Here is a 27177-nt window from a genome sequence, read left to right on the forward strand (position 1 = left end):
CATTGACTTCCGATTTTTATTTCTACGTATACTAGGTGCTAGAAATTGAAAAAATATTTACCAATAGATTCAACATGTAAAAAAATTATTAAGTATTATTTATAAATTCCTTAAATTTTTAATTTAAATTCTATTGGAACAATTTTTATTCATGGTGTTTCTGAAATAGGCACACAAATTTTTGTCATTTTTTATTCTGAATAAAATGCGGTTACTCTAATTAAAAATATCAAAAAAATTATGCGTCGACACTGAATTTCAAGTGTTTCGCACATTTGCGTTTAATTAATTTCGGTTGGTCATAGAATTAATCAGGATTCTTTCGTTGGCTTACGAATTTCTGGTTTAACACATTTTCAAAGGGAGGCCCATGTAAAATAAAATATAATTTAAAGGAATAATAATTATTATTCCGCTTCGTCCTCGCTTCTACAACATTATTTACCGTAGGTCATATGTCAGGGAAAATTGAGACAATACAAGTTGTCAAAACTGTAAGTAGGGATTTCTGTTCATGTAGTAGAAGAAACAATAGAAATTAAAATTCATTTACATAACTGCACCTTTATTAAATCATATTAAAATTTAAAATATGAGTTGTAATCTATTTTATTTGTAAATTTATTGATTTTAAATAAAAAATAATGTTGAATCGAATCAATTATAAATTAATGATTGATTAAATTCAAAATGAATTTTCCTTCTCACAAAACAAGATTTGCTAATATTTTTGTTTTCTTTCTTCTTCTGAATAAATTATCTGTTGCAAGCGAATCCTATTTATTTATGAATCTTTTTAATACCTTTTGAAATATCTGTTAGGTGTAATGGTACCAACCATGGGGCACATGATCCACTAGAATGAATAGGAACCCCCAATATACAATCATATACTTAATATAATAATACATATTTAAATATATATAACAATAACAATATTCATTGGTTTTAATACAATATTTATTTGAATGTCTACGTTGCGTTCATCCCTGCGACTCTCGGGTATTTGCCGAATTGAAAATATCACGTCAAAGACAGCGGGAACTTAAGTTCAAATACCACTACATAGGAAAGAGTTTGATTAAAAATTAAGTGGACAAAATTTGAGCATGTAGAACATTAATAAATCTAAATATTTTTTTCTAAAATTTTTCTGAAGTAAATTGAATGTCAAAATTTTTTTTTCAATTGTAAAATATGAAAATATATGCTTATAGACAAAATGTCACGTTTTTTGGAGAAAAAAACAAAACCTACATGATATTTTTATAAGCATGAAAATAGAAGAAATCATATCAGCAAGTTTTTTATATAAAACTGGATTAAGCACTTCTTATATACCAAATTTCATAAAAATTAAACATATTCATGTAGACTATGGAATAAACTATCCAAAGTTATTATCTTATTTTTCAATAATATATTATTGAATATAATATTGAAATATAATACTATACATATACTAATACACTTAATACCCAAATTTTATTTACTTTTACCAATCCACTGTTCAATTTAATACATTTACCATATAATATCTTTTTCGTAAGCAATTTCCGCATGTGATTAATTGTATTACGAAAATTTGAGTTTTAAGAGTATTAATTAATTAGTATTAGTTTAATATTCCAATAATATTAAATAATAAGATAATTAATGCTTTTGAGAGTTTATTCCATAGATTATTACTTGGTAATACTCTTAATATTTTATTTACTTTCACTAATCCACTGTTCAATTCAATACATTTATTATATCTTTTTCATATGATCATGGTTATCTTTCATAACTGTCTGTAAATTCCGCATATAATTAATTCTACCACGAAAATTTGAATTTTAACAGAATTGTTATAAGTATATTACAATTAGTATAGTATTATTAGTATTAGTATAATATTCCAATAATATTGAAAAATAAGATAATTTATACTATTTTGACAGTTAATTCCATAGACTGTTTAATTAAAAAAATAAATTCATAAAAATGTGATTTTTACATTGCATTTATTAATTTTAAATAAATTATGTAAGGTTATCCTCTTTTTCTCGCCTTATTTTCTTCGCCACATTTTTTAAAAGTATATGTTAAAAAGAAATTTTAATTCCTTTATTTAGAATTAATTCGATTCAATATTACTTTTTATTTTAAATCTGTTTTTATTAAATTTACAGCTACAGTATTGCAGGTTACTATGCATATTTTAAATTTTAATATGATATAATAAAAAAACATTCATATAAAGGAATTTTAATTTTTATTGTTTCTTCTACTACGTGAAACGAAATCCATAGTTACAAACTTACATTGTCCTATTTTTTCCTGACAACCTACGATAAATAATGTTGTAAGAATGAGGACGAAACGGAATAATACAAATTATTCCGTTAAATTATACTTTATTACACATGGATTCTTGAACCCCTTTGAAAAAATGGAAAACGAGAAATTCGTAAGCCAACGAAAGAATCCGGATGTAGTCTGTGACCAGCCGAAATTAATTAAAGGCAAGTGTGCGAAACACTTGAAATTCAGTGTCGACGCAGGACCCTCGAAAGGTCGCCAGCCTCTTTTTATATTCCACAAGGCAGTTTATCTAAACAACAACGGCAGCTGATGTCCGCCCGGAAGCTGGTGACACGTACCGCGCTACTTTCCGAGTGAAAATCTCTATAACACCCGCGCTTAAGGACTCATCTACCTTGCCGGCCACGCTTAACTTCTACAGAATGCCAGCTTTAATATTTCAGGCAGCATTTGCATTTATACCAGACCTCCAACGCCTCTATACATCAATCGATAATGTTTAATATTTTAGATATTACGTACTAACTGAGAATCGATTTAAAAATGTCAACTTTTTAGAAGAGTCATTAGAGTCATTGTAAAATTGCATTTTAAATAATTATAAGCTCCTCGTTATGCGATACAAACTGTAAATATCGTTTCAATTGAAATACTTGTATCTGCTGCATGTTAATCAAATTTTTACAATGCACGGAATTATGAATAAATTATAATATGCGTTTCATTTTAATAACAGCATCAACTTTTATATTTTTTTTTTATAATTGGTTTTAATAAAAATTTTCCATTCATTTGACTGAATCCTCACCAGTCAAGAATTATAAATTTTCGTGTTTCCTTTAATTAAAATACATTATATTGTCATGAAATGAGATTAATTTCGGTAAAATGGTCTTCAATCTGATAAAATTCTCGATTCTTTTAAATCGGCTCCATCAGACCTATATAAAGCAATATTCTTCAGCAGGATAGAAGGCTGACTAAAAGTATTTCCTAACTAAATTATGTATCGATTACTTCTATATGAAAAAATCTCGTGATTGTGACGAAGGCAATTTATTTTATGCTTGCAGGAACAAAAATATAAATAAATATACAAATAAATGTAATAAATGTAATATTAAACTAAACTAGACAAAATATTCTTTTATGTAGTTTTAATTTTTCAAACAGAAAAGTATAGTTAGTTACATTAAATATAAATTATGTGTTGAAATAAAATATTTTCCGTGCATTGACCTGCGATTGTAAATCCATTAAAGTTGCAGTTTTAATGATGCACTGTTCGGCACGGCTACATTTTATAAATTGCCTTGTGCAAGTTTTAATACATAAAGTTTGTATTAAGGATACATTAATATCTATATAACTTCCCAACTTCACGTTGACGATAATAAAACAGATACCAGAACAGATAAAGTGATACAAGTTTAACGTCTAGACTTGTGCATATCACGACATGATTTTAGATTCCATTAATAATAGACATTCAAATTTATGATAACCTAACGTAGATAAAATACATGTGAACGTTTACGATTTACAACCATAAAATAATGCAGAAACAACTACTATGTACTGTAAAAATTCACTTTCGTATGATAAGCAAAATCTAAACCATAACGTCATGTAAACCTATCGGCAATTTTTGTTCTTTATTGATAAATTTACGACGTCCATAAACTTCACGTTTTAATTTCCCACATTAAATAAGCGAAACACTTCCTAATTTTTATGAGGTTACGTGTGCCGCAAATTAAATATTGCTCTTAAAAATACATGTGCCGGAAATTTGCAATTCAAATTTTAGCATTTCATTGATATTAAATGCGAAAGAGCCGCAGAAAAGTGCGCTTTTATTGACCGCGAGCAATTTTCTATCGGGTTAAGTGCGGTGAACGAGGGAATTCAAGTTTCGCAATATCGGTTTAGAGCAAATTAATTTCGTGATTCTTTGAAAATATTTACATTTGTGCTTTTAGAATTATGGTAGATGTGTACGATTCGGTTTTTATTAAGGGCGTAATATACCTTGAATACTAACGATATATTATTGCATTCCTAGTTCACTGAATCGTGCAATTTTAAACAGCATTTCTATGAAAATGTTTGAAATATATAAAGGGACATTTTTTTACAATAAACGTTACTTGAAAAGTACATTAACGAAACCAAGTTTAAGTTTTTATACAAACTGTGTGTTTGGATGCACTTGTTTGCGATACGTGCTGATGCGATCGTGTACATCGATTTGGCTATTTTATAACAAAATTGAATTGAATAAGGCTTCTTCTGATCCTCCAGGTGATTCAGAAATAACACAAGAGGATGAAAATAAGAGAAAATTTTCTTCATTTTATATCTTGAATGATAAATTTTCAGAGTACTGTTGAAAATTATACTCTTGTATTTTTTTGAATTGTAAAACATGAAAATATGTACTTATAGACATTCACACATAACATTTTTTGGATTAAAACTTAAATCTGGATACTGGATAATTTTTTGGAGATGAATATTGAAAAAATCATAGTAACAATTTTTATAGCAAATCTAACTACATCATTGGATTAAGTGTCTCCTAAAATGGGTACATACATAAATCTTATAAAAAACTGTACATAAGTTTTTCATAATTCTGTAAAAAATAAATTACTCATCTTAATGTATTTTTGTAATTAAGTAAAATATTATACTAATAATATTAAACTAATTATACTTATACTAAAATACATAAAACTTAAAATTTCGCAAGTTCGTGATAGAATTAGTGAATCTTGTTAGGAAATTACCCTGGAATAATTGAGAAAGATACGAACGTATGAAAACGATATAATTGTGCATTGAATTGAAAAGTGGATTCGTGGAAGTAAATAAAATTTGTACATTAAGATGTAGTATTGTCAGTATAATACTGAAATTCTTGAAAAATAATAAGATAATTTGTGTTATTTTTGACGGTTTATTCCTTATGATTAAATGATTAAAGAATAAATCCATAAAAAGAATTTGATCTTAAATTATCCCACATTTGAAGGAGTGATTAATCCAGTAGTGTAGTTAAGTTTTCTATAGAACTACCCTATAGATGTTATTATTAATACCAATAAATTTACATAAAAGTCAGTATGATTGACATTAATACTCTAATAAAATTTTACATTGTAATTTTAAACAATAGCAGCGAGAAAATCGAATTAAATTTTAAAATATTTTGTAGATATTACAGGTTTTCATTAACAAAAAAAAAAACATTAATTGTTAAACGATTTTATACATTCCATACTATTTTTATTGTGTTAATATAAAACTATATATACTACTATATAGAAATTCGAACACTCAGTAGTAGTTGTTTAATTGAAATAAATATTTGTATACATATTATATTAAATTAATAAACAATTAAAATTTGAAGGAAATAAAATAGTAAAATGGTAATGAGGTGATCGATTTCTTCCTAAGGAATTTCATCTCATGCTGTCTATACTTGACGCTGATAAAGTCTGTAATTGCCTATCCATGATATCCCACACATGTTCAGTAGATGATAGATCAGTAGATTTTGATATCCACGGCAACAAATAAATTTGTTGTGAACCACTGAAAATGGTTCACGCTGCTTTCTCAACTTTGCTCAGTAATCATTGTTTTCTGCACAACGGTACGAAAACAGTCCGAAACTTCTTGTGTGCATATAAATGGTTCACATGCCAATAAGTCATTAATATTCTGCAAACCACTGATTCGCAATCGTCGTTTTGGATGTGAAATGGTTTCGTAAAGCCCAAATTATAAGGCATCGATCTCCATGGTCTCTTGTTCTACGTTGACGTCCTGTAACCCTTGCTATTTCCATTCGGTCTGTCTGGAACTATGCCTGACAACAATGGCTTACTCGATACTATTCATTCACACAAATTTAAACTCAAACTGACCGACTTCATGAAAATATGTATTTCTTCTTATTTTAGGCATTTAAACAAAGAAACGAATGACTTACAAAACGAAACTTAAAAACTTACAAACATATAAAAACCAAACCAAAAAACCGTTAGTTCAAAATATTATAAAAATGAACTGTCTATTATCGGGTTTCGGATTTCTATTTCACTTATAATGATAATAAAATAATATTTTTAAAAAATATATATTTAATAGAGTGATAAATTTTATTATTGGATAATTGTACAATAAATTTCTAACAAATCTTGTACAAATTTTAAACGAACTTAAATAACATTTTAAAAGCCGAAGGTAAACAGAAAGGATACTGTGCTTGTTGACTCGGAATGTTTAATCTGAACCTGAATAAATAGTCGAACGACTGTTGAGATATATTTCGGATGATGTATCATCAACTGACGATTGGTTTTTATACAAATGAGTATCAGACTAACAATTTTGGCAAACGTTAATATGTATTTCACACATATCTTACACGGGATAAAAGGTCCAGTTTTTTAACATGTTCATCATTTTTAGTCAATACCAAAATCATAAATAAATTTACTCTCAAGCCTTCCTTCCAATAAAAATTAAAAAACATTGTTTGTTCAAAAACGTACTTACAAGCTATTAATTAATTTAAAATTATCTAAAGTGAGTTGTGTAAATCAAGAGAAAATAACGAAGACAATTTACTAAAATATATTATACACTCCGGGGAAAAGGGTTCCCCGCTTACACATACCTTCGAGGCATCCCTCAATACTGCCGACTTAAACAAATTTACGAATCCTGTGATGTCGCTTAAGAAACACGTAAGAAAAGCGAACAAACTCCCGTTTATTTCGCGTCACTAAAACGAAACCCGTGAAAATCAGTCGCTGCGAACCCCGCAGGAAATTTAAATTTATCGGGTATTTTAATACGAATTGATATTCACATGAAATTTCCTTGTACAATGGCGTCTTCTGTAAAGGAAAGATAAACATGCCAGAGGACGCGTATTAGGCAATTTATCTTGCTTTGAAAATATCGACATGATTAATTTGAATAAAACATCGCCTTTAATTTTATAATTTTTAGGTTGTGTTTAATCTTAATGGAATCAAATTAGTTAACATATGTCTTTTGTTAACAATATCCGAAAGAATTTTAATTAGTTCCACCTCACTTTAAAATAAAGCTTATCGACGATCTGGCAGTTTTTCCGCATCATGGCATTTATAAATTAACCACGTAAACACACAATACATAATATGTTGTGTTGATTTTCTTCAAGTACATTAATCAATCCGTTCCTTGTCATATTTCAAAGAGAGAAATTATAGGCTGCCCCCAGCTAAATTGAATTTTCTAAATTCAAAATCAAACAGTAGTTATCAGTTCTCTTTGTGCCGTTTTCCTTTCAAACTTGCAGCACAATGTCCGATACAATGCCGAAAATAGCGTGTATAAACATGAGATCAAACATACGGGAGCGTACTAAAGTATATGGGACGAATGATATGTTTGCGGTATTGTAATTTACAGTTCCATTCAATAAAGACGCGTTAAATAATAATTTATTATTATCTTCAAGAAAACATTGTTGGTTCATATTTATGCAAATAATAGTAATTTAAAATAATCTATACATGAAAATAAGGTTTGACATGCACGGTATATTTATGGTAAATAGATTTTTATCAGCACATTCATCATTGTCACTTTTGTTCTTTTGACTTCAAGTATTGCCAGAAGGTTCACATTTCTCAATCTTATCAAACTATATTTTTAATATATTCAAATTATTTTTGTAAATAAAAATTAATTGAGAAACCTTAATATTTTTAGAACGTTAATTAATTTTGTAAAACTCCCTTACCACCCATACTTACTTTGATCTTTCCATATATATTATTAGGAAACCTTAAATATTTAAATTATCTAAAAAAATTTATTTATTGATAATAAACACCCAGAACATACTAAGATACTTTTAAAAAATTTGCTATACGAGTATCTATTGAAATAAGAAATGTTTAAAAATTTGAAGTCAATAGGAAAACATAGTTTTTGTTTTTCTCTTCATTTTCGATAGACATCGGAATTAAGAGTGGAGAAACATGTTCACAATATTATGGGTTTAATGATATGAGGTGCTACTGTTTATGGTAACAAGTCACATTAAGTTTTAATATGACAAAATAGGACTTCCCAACTATATGTTTTTAGAACCTTATCTTCTTCTCTATGTAAAAAGAGATCTCGGACTAATATTTTAGTAAGACAATGCTCGTCCACATACTGCCAGGAATACATTAAACATTCTAGAAGCCTCGCACGTGAATTTACTACCTTGGCCACCCAGATTTCCATATCTTTCCCCAATCGAACATTTGTGGGATAAGATGGAGCGACGCTTAACGAATTTACAGCGTCTTCCACGGACTGTTCATTAAACTAAGACGTCAGATTTAGTTCGCCTGTTGAGATACCACAATCTCATTAGATCGACCCACGACGCGTCAATAAGTGTCTTACTCAAAGAGGGTGTTCGACCCATTATTAGCTTTTGACACTTTGATTATGTTAATATTTTTCTGAAAAAATTGCAATAAACCAATTATATCTAGGTATTAAGTTTTTTTGCACCCAGTATATTTTAAGACAGATGAATAAATGTATAACAATTTTTGCATGATTATTAAATGCGGTAAAAACAGTGTAAGAAACGTCATTAAGCTTTGTTATAATCACAAAAAGTGCTCAGAAATTTTACCATTGTGGCACGTTTAAGGAATAAATGCACTGCAGTAATTGCAAACAGCTAAGAGAGTTTACATTATCAGTACAGTGTAGTCATATATAAAACTAAGAAAAAAGCTTTGAATATGCAAATGTAGCAGTATAAAAATATATCTCAGTAGGTCATCAGCAGCATTAACAGAGCTTATATTTAAACACGGTTTATTAAAAAATAATTCTGTCTCATTTGTATTGTTAATTTCACTATAAATACAAGAGTTAAAAATAACCAGATGGAATATTTAATACGAGTAAAATCGTTTTTTAGAAATAACAAAGCCAGTCGAAAGAGTAGATAGTTGAATATTCACCTAAAAATAAAATTAAAGAAATAATTTAATCCAAACAAATTTCATATAATTACACGAAATTTATGCGACAAACTCGAATCGAATTCAGGGAGTGTAAGTAGGTTCGGCCGGACCAATTCAAACCGAGATCCCATCCACTCGAGACGTTTCTTTATGCGACATTTTATGCGTTCTTGTTTTAGATAAGTGGTAAAAAATTGGCCCGCGGATGTTTAACACTACGAAAGTAGAAATTCTGGTTGAAGAAGAATGGGAAAATGAGAGAACCGTTTGAACATCGCAATCCAATTTGCTTCTGCTCTTATGACAAGTGCGGACAATAATTTTCATTATTGCTCCGAATTTTTACAAGACGAACCGATGCACTCGAAATCTGTTTAAATAATTGAATTATTGTACGATTAGATACTTTGGTGGACATAAATTAAGTATTAAGTACACATAAGGTGTTTCTAAAATAGGTGATCAAAATTTGAGGGTATATATATATATATATATATATATATATATATATATATATATATGTATATATATATATATATATATATATATATATATATAGTTTAATAATGAAAAAAATCTAAATACATTTTTTTAAGTTTAAGTTTATATTCTTTGCATAGACACTAAAATTGAAATATCTCAAAAAAGGCTGTGTCAATCAAAATTTCCAAGCTTAATAGTTCGTAGTAAATCAGTGTAGTACATAGCTACTACGAGATGTTAATTACGCCAATTTTGAACAAATAAGTATGTGATGATACAAAAGATATAAATAAATCACATTTATTAATTTAATTTGTATTTGTTATTGATGATCTTCCTTTATTATTCAGTTCTACGCATTCAGAGTTGGGTTGAAAATTCTTTTCTAATGATTCCTTGGTTGGTACCATTACAAGGAGAATTGCCTATAATCTACGTCACTATAATAATAAGGAAAAAGTTTATTATACTAAATTGTAGGTATGAATTTTAGGATAATACACACCAAATGTAAGGATATTTGGACCAAAGATTTCAGAACAATAAGAAAGAAGCAATTTTTTAAATTTAAAGAGCTGCATTTTCTCCAGGTAGAGGTGGAAACACATTTTACATATATTTTCATTATTGGATGCCAAGTTTATTTTCTATAAACAATGCATTATAGAAATACCAAAGGTAATGGGAAATGGCAAAAAGGATTTTAATGTTAACTAAAGTTTTATATTTCAGTATTCAAGTTGAGTAAGATATCTAATAAAACAAAAATAAAATGTTTTATTACTAAAATAAAATTTTAAATATACTTAATTAAATACATTAGTAATGTTTATTAAAGTTAAATATTACATAAATACACGTAATTGTGACGAATATAATTTGTAGAATGGAGCGAGAATCTCTTTAATGCTGTGAGATTTAATACTCACAAAGTATACTTAACAAGTGTAATAATTCTCTACATTTTCGAAAGTTTCTGCTTTATGAAGTGTTCCCATTGTATTCGAGTTTCAATAAAATGGGAGAGCTTTCTTAAGGTCCTCAACTCCCACACTTTAGAACAGGTCGAAAGTTCTTACAAAGAAAATGCATATATTCAACCGAATAATCAATAAGAGGATGTATGCGTTTTGTACTTTCAAATAAAAATAAAATGCTGAAGTCGCAAGTGAGCTCAATCCAGTACGTAATTGAATTTTCTCGTTCGTTCCCATAAATGCTGTAGGTAAATATCGTCTGTAATTCGAAATTCGTTTAATAATCGAATCCAATATGCGAACATAATATCAAAAAAACTCAAAAATTCTGCCGTAAGCTAAATTAATTTGCTGTGATAAAATTTACGATTTCCGACACGAACGAACATATCCTGAGTCTTCTTTTGAACTCGACGTACAGTTGTCTGAAAGAAAATTAATTTACACTTCAACCACAACTTAACTGAAAAATTGTTTTCTAAGAGAACCAAAAACCAGCAAATGCAGATTTCCAGTAATTTAAACGAGGATCCGTGGCTGAAATTAAAATAACTTCAAACTGTTCGCTGTATTGGATTTCAAACTTTTAATGAACAGTAGAATGGCAAGGATCTGAGGAGACATCATTTATTGCTTATATTTATTGAAATTTTGTTATGTGTACAAGTTGCTTTTGTTAAAGTTGCATTCAACTGTTACTAATGACAATCGATCAAATCAAATCTTTAACCGTTGTTAGGAAAATTACGGCGGAGCCCTTTCTAATATACAATGTACAATTGTATACGCCATTTTATAAATAACAACAATGTTGAAACTAAAAACTAAACTAAAATATACTTTATTTGTCTTTTGATAAAATACATATCATTGCACAATGTTGAAAGATGTAGAAAGTCTAATCGACTTTTAGTTCTGGTATCAAGGAGTTGTTAAAAAAGTTGCTAGCAGAGCGTGGTTTCGATCCACGGACCTCTGGGTTATGGGCCCAGCACGCTTCCACTGCGCCACTCTGCTCTTATGCTAAAATGCACCCTTGCACATTTTTTTAGTAGCCTACTTTATACAAACTAAATATCCATATTAAAAACGTTTAATTAATCCTCAACAACCAAATAAAAATGAATAAAATCCTTAATTGCAGACCATGTAAATTATCTTCGTTAAAAATAGACGTACCAAAAATAAATTTGTCGTTTTACATTTACCAGGAAAGCCGAATTATGTTATAAATAAAACCTATTGATTAAATGAACCCACTCATACCATAGTTCATTTTCCTTCCGATTTATAAACGGGGACGAGGTGTTCCCCACACGAAAGGCTCGATTTACATTATTAAAATCATTCCAGTCAGAAGTTGTTTCAACCGTAATTATTCAAGTTCCGGCTTATTTTAAAATTCATCGGCGCAGTGCTTCATTTTAATAATTAACGTCGGATCAAAATAAATATTTACTTGAATTGAGACCAAATAACCGATGGAGTTTTATCAACTTTGAATAATTTTAGTAATACTTTATTCATCTTTTGTTCTTAGTTTAATAAATATTTTAACAAGACTTTGGGTTTCGAAAATGGGCGTCGTTAAGGTTAATACTGATTACCTCTCATGTGATAAATTGGCGAATTTACTGATGTATTGGCATTTCTATTAATATTACTCCGGGGTCTATTTGCCTCGGACATAGATGTAGTATGAACATTGCAACTTTACAGTGAAGCGAAAATTTAAGCCATTTTTCAGCAGTTCGCATCATATTCAGAAAAACCGGAGTTGTTATAAATAACGGATCATAAATATTCAGAAATCAATATAATTCGTTAATATAATAATAAATAATTATTAATGCAAAAATTTAAGCCTTTGTTAAATAATAATAATAATAATAATAATTAATTTAATCTAACTCTAATATTAATATTTATCGTAAAAACAGATAAAAAGTAAAATTAATTAATTCATTAGTAAATTTCTTAGGAATGATGACTGTGTATAAAAAATATCACCATCGGTTTATCTAAGTATTAGTAATATATTTTCAGTAATTCAACATAAGTTAAAATTAAAAATTTGAAGGTTAATTAAAGAATAACTTTAATTTTGAGACACCCTAATATTAATACTATCACACTAAAGAGCACTTATTTTTTAATTCTTAAACCGATTACCTAAATATAATTTCAATAAAAAGAACGACTCAACAGAAATTATTTCGTGTTGCGACTACGCCGGGCTACGAACGTCGAACGGCGGACAATTCGACTTGAACCATCTCGAACGCCAACGTTGTTTACGCTGGATTTATAAACTCGACGTTGGCGTTCGCGTCCGCGTCGGCGTACAATGTTGAACTATCGCTGCATTTATAAACTCGACGTTGGCGTTTTATGTTAACCGTTCGAGATGGTTTACACTTTTATAAACTCTTTCGTACTTTCGTAGCCAGCGCGGAACTTACCGTCAGCGCGAACGCGGACGTGAACGTCGAATTTATAAATCCAGCGTAGAACATGGAAATAAAAAAGTCATAGCAGAGCGTGGTTTCGATCCACGGACCTCTGGGTTATGGGCCCAGCACGCTTCCACTGCGCCACTCTGCTCCTTGCCTATATTGGCACGTGTTATCCTCGTACGGCAGTCTCCCAGATCTTCACTCCTTTTTTACCAATACAGTTTTTAATGTGATTATTATTATTTCAACAACGACTACAAATTGAATTTTAACAAAGATTTGGTAAGGAAAGATACTGAAATATCGTGTAATCTTGGGTATGTTATCCCATCCCAGACTTCCACTTTTTTATCTCCGTCTCTTTTATGTCACAATGAAGTTTCTATTCACTGATATTGTTATCTCTCTCTGAAAGTCTTAGTTGCGTAGAATGTCAAAATTGAATAAACGTAATACCTGACTTTGAAAACAGTAAGTGTGGAAATAAGTGGGTCTCTGGTACGCCAAAATCAAAATTATATTCTAAAAAATATTTTAAAATATTAACAAACCAATTGTTTTTAAATATCCTTATAAGAAAGAGATAAATAGATGTCCATTAATTTGATATGATGTAAAAAGAAACACAACTATAAAAATTGCATACGTGTTGGACCTAAGTTGAATATGTATGACGGTGTTTATAATTATCAAATCTCTGATTTTTAAGGTTGAAATTACGAAGATATTAGTAAATGATGAAGTCAATGAGCTAGTATACTTCTTATTGTACGTCTCCTTTTATATTATAAAATTTACCTGGGTCCATTATTATGTACATCCCTAAAACCCCAAATATTTTACATAAATAAAACATTGTGTAGAGCTAAACTATGCCTAACTACATGTAAATCTGGAACTTTTTGTTTAAATATAAGTACATAAATCTAAATATTTTGTTCTAATAAAGTAACCTAAATTTTCTTCATAGGCGGATCCACTTTTAGTATTTAAATTCCTGTGTTATTTTAAAAGATTAGAATATAAGCTCAAGAAAATACACTGTCCATCATATACGAAAATGACATGACAGTATTTTTACTTACATTTCATTTTGAATTATCTTATATTCACAGCAGTTCTCTGTTATTTTCTTATGTAAAAATTCTACTATTGCTACATTTAGTACAAAAACAACAATCAATGAAAAAGTATAAAGGGCCAACAATTTAAATAGGCCATTTATGATAAATGTAATACACTTTTTCAGTCGGTTTTTTCATTTTATCAAGTTTAATTCATGCCGTAAAAGTTAAAAAAACATCAAATGATTAATAATGGCCTCATTTTTGCCGAAAACGCGTAATTTCATTAATGCCTCCTTACAGAAATGGTACCGTTCCAAGCGCAATAATTGTTTTCTTTCATTTAATTGTCGCATTCAAAGATAAAACTAACAAATTGCTTTGGCAATTTATTCGGTTTCCAAGCAGAATGAAGAGCAGACAATCATCGTGGATAACTCCCAGACGTATTTATTTTGCACGAAAAAAAATGGTTTATCACACATTCGTAACGAGATTGTCCTAGATGATTGATGAGTCTAAAGTTTTTATTTAAATTGAGACATGATGTTATTGTATTGTAATAGTGTTTAAAAATAATTGTGAAATGTACGTTGTAACAAAAGCTCAGTTCAGTTAAAATTAATATAAATGCACATTACGGCCGTTGAACATTGTGGCTTATCAATGGATAAATCAAATTCATAATAGATATTCCAGTGAAATATGGTTCGGTCAGACTCCTGGATGCAACGGGAAATCATATGCAGACGATATGTTGTACATCATAGCGTGTTAAACTAGAATCTGACATTTTATGAATGCCCTTTACCAGCTAACTTACGAAATCGATAACGTATAATTTTCAAAGAATTGAATAGTCAAGTAGTTGTGTGATTTTTATGAATCGGTTCAGAAATCTGTGGTCTAGACAAAATCAACTAGTAATCTAACATGTATATTCGCTTTTATTTAAAATTAACAATACTTCTGAAATAAAGGGCATATTGTGTTTATAAGAGTAGATCTTATTACCGATAAAATAAACAAAACTTTAATGCATTAGTTACTCCGGTTACCTATCTTGATAGAGTTTCGTATGTAACGAGTTAAGAATCACCAAGTAAAATATTACATAGTAATTCAATTAACTAGTAATGTATACCGAACAATTGCCCACACGAAAAATAAACACGAAATCTCCTTCACGAGGGCTTTTACGTTGTTACAGCGCCAGTAAATTGCCATTCATTTTATGATTATCTTTTTTTGTTATATTTTATTTCACGTGTTATTATTATACGTGTTTATTACACTGGAAATACACATATGGTTTTATGATACAAGACATAACAACGAATATGTTGTCTTAGAGTGAATAAATTGTATGTTTTGTCCTGATGAAATTGGCTTTAAGCGTTATACAGTGTTTTCTCACCGATCGATATTACCCGAAATATATTCATGGTATGCATCGCTTGTATACACATGAAAATGATATGAATACATTTATGTTAGTCGTTTTAAATCTCGGAGGTCATACAGTTTCCCCCGGGCAAGAGATATATTTAAGAAACCGACGAAGATCTCCGGATGAACGTGAATAACAAAAACAGCATAAGGATTAAGTGTAATTGAAGTTAGTCACCAATTTACCAACTGTTAAATTTGAAGATTAAATGTAGGCGTTACATTTTAGAATTGCGTGAAGTGATCGTGTCAACATTCGAAACAGACAAGTTCCCGCCAGACATCAACAGCTTGAGACACAAGCATCTTTGTAACCGATAATTCCGGATTATCAACTGTTTGATTTAGGCTCACTGAGCGATGCTTCATTCAATTGACGCATCGGCGACGTCATTGGGTTGATATTTCTTCATGTTTCCCAGTATTTTCAATTTGCCAATCAATTTATTAATGGCTCGGGCGCATATCACAATGCAAACATGCACAATGTGTTCTAATCTGATGCATCTATCAAGTTCAGATCACAGAATGCACAGCGAGGCAATCATGTATTACACGTAGCCGTTATTACAATTTAGGAGATGAATGCGGCAATTCTGACATAAGCAGCCAATCAAATGCAATCTCGATTCGATTCTATTACATTACGGTTGCTGTACGTCTCCAAATGTATCAGCTGCGTCGGAAGGAAACTTCACGGTGCAACCACTACACGCAACGTTAGATATAATAATGTATCTGCTGACATCATCAGCCAACCGCAATGCTATCCAGCATCGTTGCGACTTCTTTAACACGTCATGTAAGTTGAATTATGGCAATATTAATTATCCTTTAAAATTGTTAATTGCCTATTTTGTGCCGCTGCTCCATTATGATAATCAAGAACATTTGGCAATGTATTTTACACTCCAGGCTGTTTAAGTTTGAGCGCAACATAACTATAACTAGTTTTTATCATAGAATGGCTTTTCTATTTTGTATAAAGTTAAACGTGCCACAATAAAACAACAAAGCATCGTTGGAAAATGAAAGAGTATAAAACCGAGGCATTAGTTTAGGAAAGCTCGCATTCATAATTCAGGAGATAGAATGTTTTATGGTAGTATCTGATTAAAATGAGCTAAAGCATTAAGCTTGAAACGGTTAGAAGGTAATGGATAACGTGCGGCTAGGGTAAAGAGATAAATACGCAGCTCGAATTCCGCAGCCGATTTATTATTTAACAGACTACGAGTTAAAATCTTACTCAACAAGAAAGTGCCTAATTTTCAACAGTCAATTAAGTTAAATTGTAAATAATATCGCTACACAAATTTAGAGGAAAATTTACCAGTTTTTTCGGTGGTTTTGGTTTTCTGTAAACGAATACAAGGGTCGCAAGTTTCTAGTTTCGAGAAATAATAATTAGGTGGGACCGTGAAATTATATATTTTGTCCCAACATTATTTAATCCCCGGATTAAACAAAGCTTTGAAACATTGTCCCCCGGAAAAGAAGCTAACTTCAGAATTATTTCAACGTGGCACATTTAATTTTCAATAACATAGTCATGAGAAGTCACCGAAACAGCATTATATTTTATTACACTGAACTAGAATTATAATGGATATAACTGGTGGGATCTTATATAGACGCTCAAACTTCTGATCACGTTTTGCTGTAAGAAAGATTGGCAACTGCAGCAGGAAATCTATACATATATCGATTTTACCTGTCCATATAAAATGTTTATCTTTGGTGTACTCAACTACAATCAAACTGTTATTTCGAGCGAGGAAAATTTCAATTTAAATGCACCTAGGAAACTGATTTATATTTGCAAACAGCCTGAGAATGTTTTCGCTAATAACCTCATATGCGAAAAATATTACAACCATCGTCTATCTCTTCTAGTAATGGCCTATTTTCCGTTTCTGTATAGAATATTATTTTTTATGGTCTCATTTGATACGCTTCTACAAGATTCTTGTTTAACAGGTTAGTTAAAATTTATTTTATAAGTTGTACGAAATAGTAAGATTTTATTATACGGTGGGCGTCTTTTGAAGGGGACAATTTAACTTATTTTAAAAATCAGTATGCCAATATTATTATATTGCAACAAATATAGTATCAAAATAAGTTTTCTCCAGATAACTCGTCTCCAGATTATGCTGGTTTGGTGCGTATTATGTGTGATAAATTACATTAGTTGAATAAAAATTGATATAGAATTAATATAAAATGATATCTTGTGTGTAGAATCGTTCGCTTTAACCTGTTGTAACGAGTCGTTGAAAAAAACTTTGATTTACCGAATTAATATTTGTAATAACAAAATGTGTAACCCGTTCTATAATTATTATTAGTCCAAAAGAATATTACTTATATCTTTTGTTTTAATTCGGACCTGTCAACAATCACGAGCACTGTGCGTGAATATGGGATGGTTATTGTTTACTTCATTCTGTATGTACCTTATTTGAATACACTGTACCATTGGGCTGCTATCCATAGGTGGATTGTCCTAAGTCCTGCGGGCAACCCAATGCTTCCTATTTAACGGAAAGTGCCGAAAACATATTCTGAATGTAAAACCAGCTTCATGAAACCTTCTTCTTAGTGCAGACAAACTTACAGTAATTCTAACGTGATACGATTTCGCCTAGCAGAAATAATCAGAAAAAGGTCCTCTTCTGATCGACGCTCTTTACCGGCCACCACCATAATCAATTTGTCAATAATAATTTCAAGTGCGATTTATTATACTTTGTGAGACATTAATACATTTAGCTATTCGTTGTTAACTCAGATCGCCACGTACGAAAATTGCAATTAGAGCGACAAAATCATTGAAAGAAAGCCTTCTTTGAGGCATATTTCGATACAAAACAATAGTTAAATAAAAATAAACAAAAAAATGAATTTATCACTATAAAATGCACTTTTTGGCGATTTACAAAAAATGGAATGTTATTATTTTAAGTATATTAAATATGAAAAAATAAATAAATTTAAAATACTAACTGTCTGTAGCTGCAATAATTCATATAATATTACTGGTTGAAATTAAACACTGAAAAAATTTAAACTATTTCTTTAATCTAGAAAATTCAAATTACCCTCATCAAAAGATACACAGTATAGCAACATATGTCGAATTTATTTTGTTAAAAAATAGAATTTCCAGTTCGGACAAATTTTTTAACAATAATAGTTTTTAGCAGTTAAACACAAAATTACAAAGTGATAATAATAAAATGGAGGAACATACGAGTATATAGTATATCAGTAAACAAAAAATGAACGAATTTTTAAAAATAATGTTGAAATAATATCTACACACACTATTTTGTAGTTCGAATATTTCAGCAAAAAAATGTCACACGTATTTACAAAATTGTACGTCCGGTGTATAAAATTAAAAACAAATTTTCATCCCTGAATGATTACAACGCAAAAATGTAAACTGTTTCTCTTTTTTTTTGAGGATTTCAAAATATTTACCTCAAAATATTGCTGATGAATTTCTAAATTAAAGCGAGAACGACGGCAATCTGGGCGAGGGAGTCGTGTAACTACACCCTTTATCAAGCGGAATCAACGTGTCACAAGAAACTTAGCGAACTCGTGGAGGAAATGACAGTATGGAGATACCTAATGCACTTGATGGATACGGGAATTCATTCCCATAATATTGATGGAACGGAATCCGAATTTGATACGTCTAAATAAACCGTTACTCGCTTCCATTAGGCGCTTCAATATTGCTATAATATTTGCAGGTCAGAATTTGCCTGTTTTGAGATTTGAACAATCACATTGTTTTAATTACATTTGCAGTGCGACTGATTTTAATCACCTCTAAAATTAATTACTATTGACGCATCGGCACTACGGCATCTATAACACATATTATTTTTGACATTAATAATTGAATAAGGTAATTTAAATGCAATAAGCCAGTTAAAAAATTGTTGAACCACTTAAAAACACAGGCCTAAAATTTAAATACGTAGGTTGAGGAACAAGAGAAAAAAATATATTTTACAAAGGCAGAATATTCATCAATTTAATTCTTTCTCGTTGAAACCCACCCTATGGCTCCCTCGTGAATACTTTCATATAAAATAAAATGTATGTATATTGGAATTTTACATTTATTATAATGTATCTAAGGTCCTCTAAATCAATTAATATAAAACAATTATTTATTTATTAAATATAAAGTTAATTATAATCAGTAAATAATAAAATATATTTCCTATATGATTCAATAAAAATAATATTTAGTTCATATATACATCAATATGATGAAATGCGTCATCTGGAGTAATAATCATATTGAGATAAATAGCTCGTTACAAACAAATTCGATTATAGCTTTATTAATATAATAATTAATATTGGTCTAAGGTCTCAGTGACTTACGTGCCTAATTAGGTCTTTGGCAGACTACATGTCTGGAATACAGTCATTTAATTAACAAAGCCAGGATAATATTTAACATGAATTTACAAAGGTCGAAGACGTAGAAGACGAGTAAGTGTTTTTAGATGTATGACATAAGTGTATGCAAAAAAACATGTTTTCAATCGTTTCGGTCTCGTCTGCGGCTAATTTCGAACGTAGTCATCTCGTAAATATTGAGTTTTTCATGGATGTGTAAGACATTCAGAAAGACACGGCACAAAGCGTATTTGTTGCATGTTAGAAGATTCCGGGATGTAAAGTAGCAAAACAGGAACGTCTAGATTGTGTTATCTGAAGTGAAAATAAAACACGACTGGTACATTTCGCGTCAGAGTTTATTCCTCGGGATCTGAAATGCTGTTTAACCATTTAGAGGAAACGGGGCATACGGTGGTTTTATCACAAAAGTTGTTAGCCACCTTTTCTTCCCCCTGACACCGCACACTGGGTTTCACCCTTCTTTGCCGGGTTCGTCGTTACATTTATGAAGTTTAATAATGGTATTGCCTCACGGTTTAACACTTATGATTAAAGACAACCCACCACAGGCAACTCGCACTCACACTACAAACAGATTATGTTGAGAGAACTAATCTGGCGTCTCATAATTTAGCTTCGATTTAGTCGAAAGTAAAACATTTCGTACTTGAACTTTTGCCATGTTGGCCAGACAGTATGGAATCAGTTCAATATCTACTTTACTTCTTGAATATAAAAAGGCAAGTTAAGTTACTGACCATATAAATTGAAGAGATAAAACCTTCGGACGGAAACGGATTATGAAATAACTGGGGCTGTGACGACATAAAAGTTACATGCGGGGCCCTATCGATTATTAATTAATCCCGACCTGTCACAAGCATATAATTGACATTTAGTCATAAATTCACGTTGTTTAACTTTTACGCTCCGCAAAATATCTAGACCAATCTGTTGAAAACAACAAGCATGGTAATTTTAATGTTTCTGATCATATTTAGGTTTGACTAAAATTAATATTAGTGCTAACTACATTGTAAAAATTCCTAATCACCTAGTGTGAAACGTGAAACTCTTATATTTATTAACAAAACGTTTTAATAAGCATGACATTCTTGAACTGTGGTTGCCTAAACTAAATAAACTAATAAGTTTTCTAAATAAACTGTTCTAAAATGTGTAAACTGACCTGTTGTGCTGAGCAGCAGCATCTCTTATAATATGTATCTGTCCCTCAAATCATTGCACCTATTCTGAAATGTAGTAGACGTAATCAATTAATTTGAGACACAAACAATTCTCAGCAGTGTAAAGCTAATGTTGGTTAGAGAACTGCAAATTAATATATCAATAGCGTACCGGCGCATCCACCCAATATTAAATTCATCTAGAATGTAATAAAATAATTCTTGATAATTAATTACAGAATAAAAAAACTACTTTACCATCTATCATGAACTGAAATAGTTTCCAAGGCGCTTAAACAGACATAATAAAGAGCACTTGTGTTCGGAAGTTGGGAGAGTCGTGGCGCAGGAGTTTTCATAAACAACATAAGAGCATTCAACTGTTAAAATTCGTACATTGCAAATGCAAAAATGGGTTATGGAAACTTCATATATATATATATATATATATATATATATATATATATATATATATATATATATATATATATATATATATATATATTTATTATTGCACCATTGGATTTTATCGTGTAAATCTCACTGATCCAAGAAATAAACGCACCTCCTATTAATATTAATATAAAAAATCCTATCAATGTAAATTGCAAATTGGTTTTTATTAAAATAAAAATTTTAGTTTTATGTCGAATATATAGTAATAGTGGTTAAGATATTGTCGTTTCGTTAGAACTAAATCATATATCTAAACATCTATACAATTAACCCTTAATGAATATGCTCAAAATATTTTATTAGTGTTAGAGGAAGAAGGTTGGACTAACCGCAGGACGGCGAAAATGTTTGGTGTGTCTCATAGATCAATTTCAAGAATGTTCACAACAGTGAAGACTGGCGACCTTGCCAGACCAAGATCGTTTCATGAGGTCTTCAACTTTAGAATAATGGTTTGTAACCACAAAATAGAGACGAATTCATGTATTTCGACGGTCAAGTGAGAGATATGCCCAATATAACTTACTGAATACCACCTTATTTGATGGAGGCGTAATTATAGTGTGGAAGGTATTTTGTTAGCAGTACGTTTATTAAATTATAGCACTCTTATGCTAGGTATTATATTTTGGATATTGTTGAAGGATATGTTCCATATATTGATCCAATTCTTTTACAAAAGCAGGATAATATGCAACTACACATTCTTCATGTGGTCCAAAATTATGTTGTTTCCGACGGAATTGGTATTACGGCCTGGCTAGTCCGCAGTTCAGACCTTAACCCTATCGAACAAATCTGAGACATGCTTGGGAGACGATTGAAGAGTGATTCAAATCGTTTCAAGGATTTTAAGGAATCTAGTCAAAATTTGGGATCATCTTGATCAAAACGAAATTCGAACGCTGATTTTGAATATGAAGAAATTCATAACTATAATTCGAAATAGAGGTAGAAATACCCAATATTAAATAAAATTCATAAATTCATATAAAAATCGAGACTTATTAATTTTTCATTTGTTTAGAATTAAATTATAATAGTTTTATGTTTAAATTATTCGAAAGGAAACCCATTTTTATGAAAAAAATACTAACAGTTTATATATTTATAATTTCTATTTTCAAAAATATTTAGTACTGATCAATTATTATCGTTATGGTGCGTTAATTTGTTAGACTAGTGTATTTCATACCATTAGTATAACAATATAGTATCCTCTAAAAATCTATAATATAATAATTAAATTGTAGGCGAATTGTGCCTTATAATTAATAAAGATTTATAAAACGATCTTTAGTTAAATTGAAATAGGTTCCGATTAACATTAATATTTTATCCCTATAATAGTTCGAATCTGTTTAAAATTGTAATATAATTCAACATATTAATATTAAGAATGTTGCCCATGGATGCTAAAATTACAGCAGTTAATATTACCGACATTTAATTTTAGAAATCGATTTTCATATAATTTATTCTCGTCGGTGTAAACGATTTAGGAGTAAATAGTTGGTACAAATTCATTTTGAGGTTGTCTAGTCTTTTGATTTATTTACTTTGTCATTAATATTTATAAAAGAACTTAATTAACCTGTTAATGAAACATAATTTAACAGTTTACTAGACATCATCAATTTAAGTCAAGTATTATCTTTACAATCCATTCAAGAACTTTTTAATTTTTAGCCTGATCGTCTACTATCGATCAAGATTCAAATGTACAAAAACTGTGGGAATCTAAATTGAAATTGTTTTGTGTTTGCAATTCAGACCTTGCTGTTTCTAACCCTCGGCTCTGTTTCTAGTTCAAGTTTAAAGTCAGTTTGGCACTATTTCAAAACGGATATTCCACCACACTATACATTAAATGGGTCTGACGTCATACTTGTTCATTCACATAGATTGAGTGAAAGAATACATTATGGGGAGACAGACATATATCCTCTCAATATGTATGTGCATTTGAAATTATGCAAATGAAGATCTAAAAATAATGTGATTGTATTCCATCATTTTGGTGTAAAAATTGAAAAGGAGTTCATTCTATTGAATAAAATTATGTTGTCCTCGTATTAGAAAAAGGATAATAAACCCATAAAGGTATGCTAATGTACTTGCTACTTTCTTTAAGGGATCGATAATATTATCAAAGCACGTACTTTTCACAGACTTCACGCGCAAAAAGTATTCGGGTTATTAAAACTTTAATCCTAACAAATTGCCGTAACGTGTATTGCGCCTTTTCAGTGATTTTCGTGTCGTGCTTTTGTACTTTTCTCTTGTTACCGAATACAGTGGAAGCACTGTTTATTTTACAGACACGGCAAAATTTTAGGTCAATAAATGCCTTTTGAAACAATAAATTATTCAAGAAAATATGAACAGACGTAATGGAAATGTTAACTAATTAAGGAATGCATGCAAAATGCCAATTTTAGATGCCGAGCCATATTAACAATTTGATCTCATAACCTACATATTATTGTTGGACTTTTATTCGAGTCATGCTATTTTCGTTCACGACGAATCGATACTGTTATCAAACCATGTGTTTCCTACAATTTTGATACGCGAAATCCGCTGTACACTGTTCCGACAGATAATCATATATATTGTAAATAAACAAAATAATGCAATGAACGTAGATAAATGATAATTAAACGATATTATTTTTATTTTCATTGTGTTCTCACATTGTTGTTGAAACGTACGTACGTGTAACAAATTATACCCAACGGCACACAAGGTTTGAAATTGTTTCCTACCTTTCATAAAATTATTTTACTATAAACGGTCTGACAAGTTGAAAGCTTAATAACTCTTGCGTCTAAACTTCCCGGGTATTTTATAACTTTCATTAAAAACGGTTACTTTTAAACACTCGATAATCAATATGAAATTGACAGTGTTTGAAAGGCCAAAAATATTTACTTACAACAAAGCTATAGTTTGGAAGCGATTAAACTTTTTACAGCCTATATCGTTAACTTCAGTTCTGCGAAAAGTTAATTTAAAAGTTTCCGGCGTAAGGTTTTGATAAACGTGTCTATCGACCGGATAAGAAAAAACAAAAGGGGATGACTGGAAAGACAAACTAGGTAAGAAGAGTATAGGAGTCGACGTTAAGTAAACGTTTAGACTTTCAAAGCAGCTTTTCAAATCAAATCTGCCGGAAGGAACAACTGACCTATGACATCTTAAGCTCCATAAGCTATGTATGTTATTCCACACTTAAAAAAATTAAAGTATTATACACTGTGTATACTTTTCATTGTGTCTGATCAGGAGTAACTGACCTAAGTTAAAATTACTGACCTATTAATAATTATGTAGTAAAGCAATAAATCGATAGTGATGGAAAATATAAAAATTTTAGTATTAAGACACCCATATTTATTTCAGTTTGTGGCATAAATTTACATTATATTTTGCAACTGTAAAGATGAAATAGAATATTCTTTATATCTGTAGGTGAATGTTCTCAAATACCACTTATATTCTTGACAGATATTGAATTGTTTGACATAAAATATGTAAAATACTTTTCTTTAAGCTATGAAGTTATGTTTAGCATAATTAAATCATATTCTTTAGTGATCATATCAAAAAGTGTAGGAGTCCTAAAATGATGTTGATTGCAGTAATTTATCAACATCTATTAATAATGTAGCAAATAAATTTGATAATCCGAAGAAAAATTTGTCGTTCCCGACGTTAGATATTAATATTTGATTCTAAACCAGAAAGTAAACTAAGGATACAAAGGATACAAAAGAAGGGTGAAGTGAGCGTATAAATAATTTATTCTAGAAGTCGGTTGCGTCCTTTTGTCATTTATGATTACTTCTATACTACCTACAATATTAAAAACGTGCAATGTTCAACATTTCCATTTCAATTATTCACATTTGACATAGAATTAAATAAAAAAAAGAATGTTTAATAATTTAGACTGTAACTTTTTGTGTAAATAATAATAATATATTAACAAAGGGAAAATCTTAAAAATTTGTGCCTGTAGATGCAGCTTTCATAACCTAATATCCTTAAATTCCATTTTTTCCTTTACTTTTAATAGAATCTAGCTATAGGGGATATATTCATAAAATAAAATAGAGTTCGATAGAAAAAATAATAGTACAGGGTGTCACATTATAGTTTCGAACTAGAAAGAAATAGATGCAACACATGCTTTGATAACAATATTGATTGGAGTGCGTAAAAACAACAGTTACAGCATGGCAATGTGTTCAACCCGATCCGAAGACAGATCAAACACACGACGGCCCTTCTGGCAGAAGAAGTAGGTCCTCAAGCCGAAACGGCCTGAGGCAACAACAAACTAACCTGTGACACTTAGAAGCGACATCATGCGGCAAGTGCAGCGTGTCGAGGAAACTGGCGCTGAAAATATCCTAGTCACTAAATCACACACTGGCACTGAGAGAATCGGTCGGGTTGTCCTCGTTCAGTTCGGAAGCGGTTGCGTGCAGAGTGCGAAGGTCCATGGCGTCTTGTACGGCACCATTCTCATCACACCACATCACCTGGCAATCGCCTTCGAGTAACTGGACGTGGGGCCGCCATCATGCGATAGCCGATGAGGTTGTCCTTTGGAGGTGCGCGCGACGGCGCCCCACAGCGGCGGCGGTCGACGTCGGTCCTTGCCCGGTGCCGGGGCACGATGCAACGCCCGCCTCCGGTCCCGTCCTTGCCACCGGACCCAGGAACCTACCTCGAGACCTCATTCAGACGAAAGGGCACGTGTGCCATGCATCAACTAAAGAATATTATTTATATATATATATATATATATATATATATATATATATATATAACTTTAGAAATTTTCATTTGTCTTGATAAAATAAACGTTTAAATATTTATATTATTTTCGGTTACGGCAATATAATTGTTTATTAAAATATTAATAAATATCAAACCATTTATTAATATTTGAACAAAATTCGAGGTTCTAGAGTAGAGCAACTATAAAATAAAACAACCTTACGTACATTTAACTTTTCTTTATTTAGTATCTAATAACATATACATTATTTCTAATAACTTCTAAACACCTTTTTTCCCTTGGTTTCAGTAACTTTTCAATGTAAACGTTCTACTGATTCTCCAATGATTTTAAACTTTTTTCATTAATTTTTCAATCAATTTCATCTCAAAGGTTTTCAATTGTATTGAGGTCTGGGCTTTGTGCTGGCCAAGACATTATAGGTTGAAAAGCGAACCATTCTTTAACTAATTTAAACGAGTGTTTCGGATCGTTATCGTGCTGAAAGGTCCATATTAAACTT

At 30.5% G+C, this 27177-nt stretch overlaps 1 protein-coding gene and 2 non-coding genes across 3 annotated transcripts in view; all 3 read right to left on the reverse strand.

Moving 5' to 3' along the window:
- The window catches only part of LOC109601811 (phorbol ester/diacylglycerol-binding protein unc-13), a 66226-nt gene extending 39809 nt beyond the window's left edge, over positions 1–26417 (reverse strand). The window contains exon 1 of the mRNA XM_049964662.1: positions 26213–26417. Coding sequence (XP_049820619.1) covers positions 26213–26237 — 25 coding nt within the window. The 5' untranslated portion in view covers positions 26238–26417. The remainder of the gene's footprint in view (positions 1–26212) is intronic.
- On the reverse strand, positions 11762–11833 carry Trnam-cau (transfer RNA methionine (anticodon CAU)). Its single transcript has one exon. It is a non-coding gene; the product is annotated as a tRNA-Met (tRNA).
- On the reverse strand, positions 13349–13420 carry Trnam-cau (transfer RNA methionine (anticodon CAU)). Its single transcript has one exon. It is a non-coding gene; the product is annotated as a tRNA-Met (tRNA).
- Positions 26418–27177: the final 760 nt, after the last annotated feature.

This window comes from Aethina tumida, chromosome 3 (genome assembly GCF_024364675.1).
Source record: "Aethina tumida isolate Nest 87 chromosome 3, icAetTumi1.1, whole genome shotgun sequence".
Lineage (NCBI taxonomy): Eukaryota > Metazoa > Arthropoda > Insecta > Coleoptera > Nitidulidae > Aethina > Aethina tumida.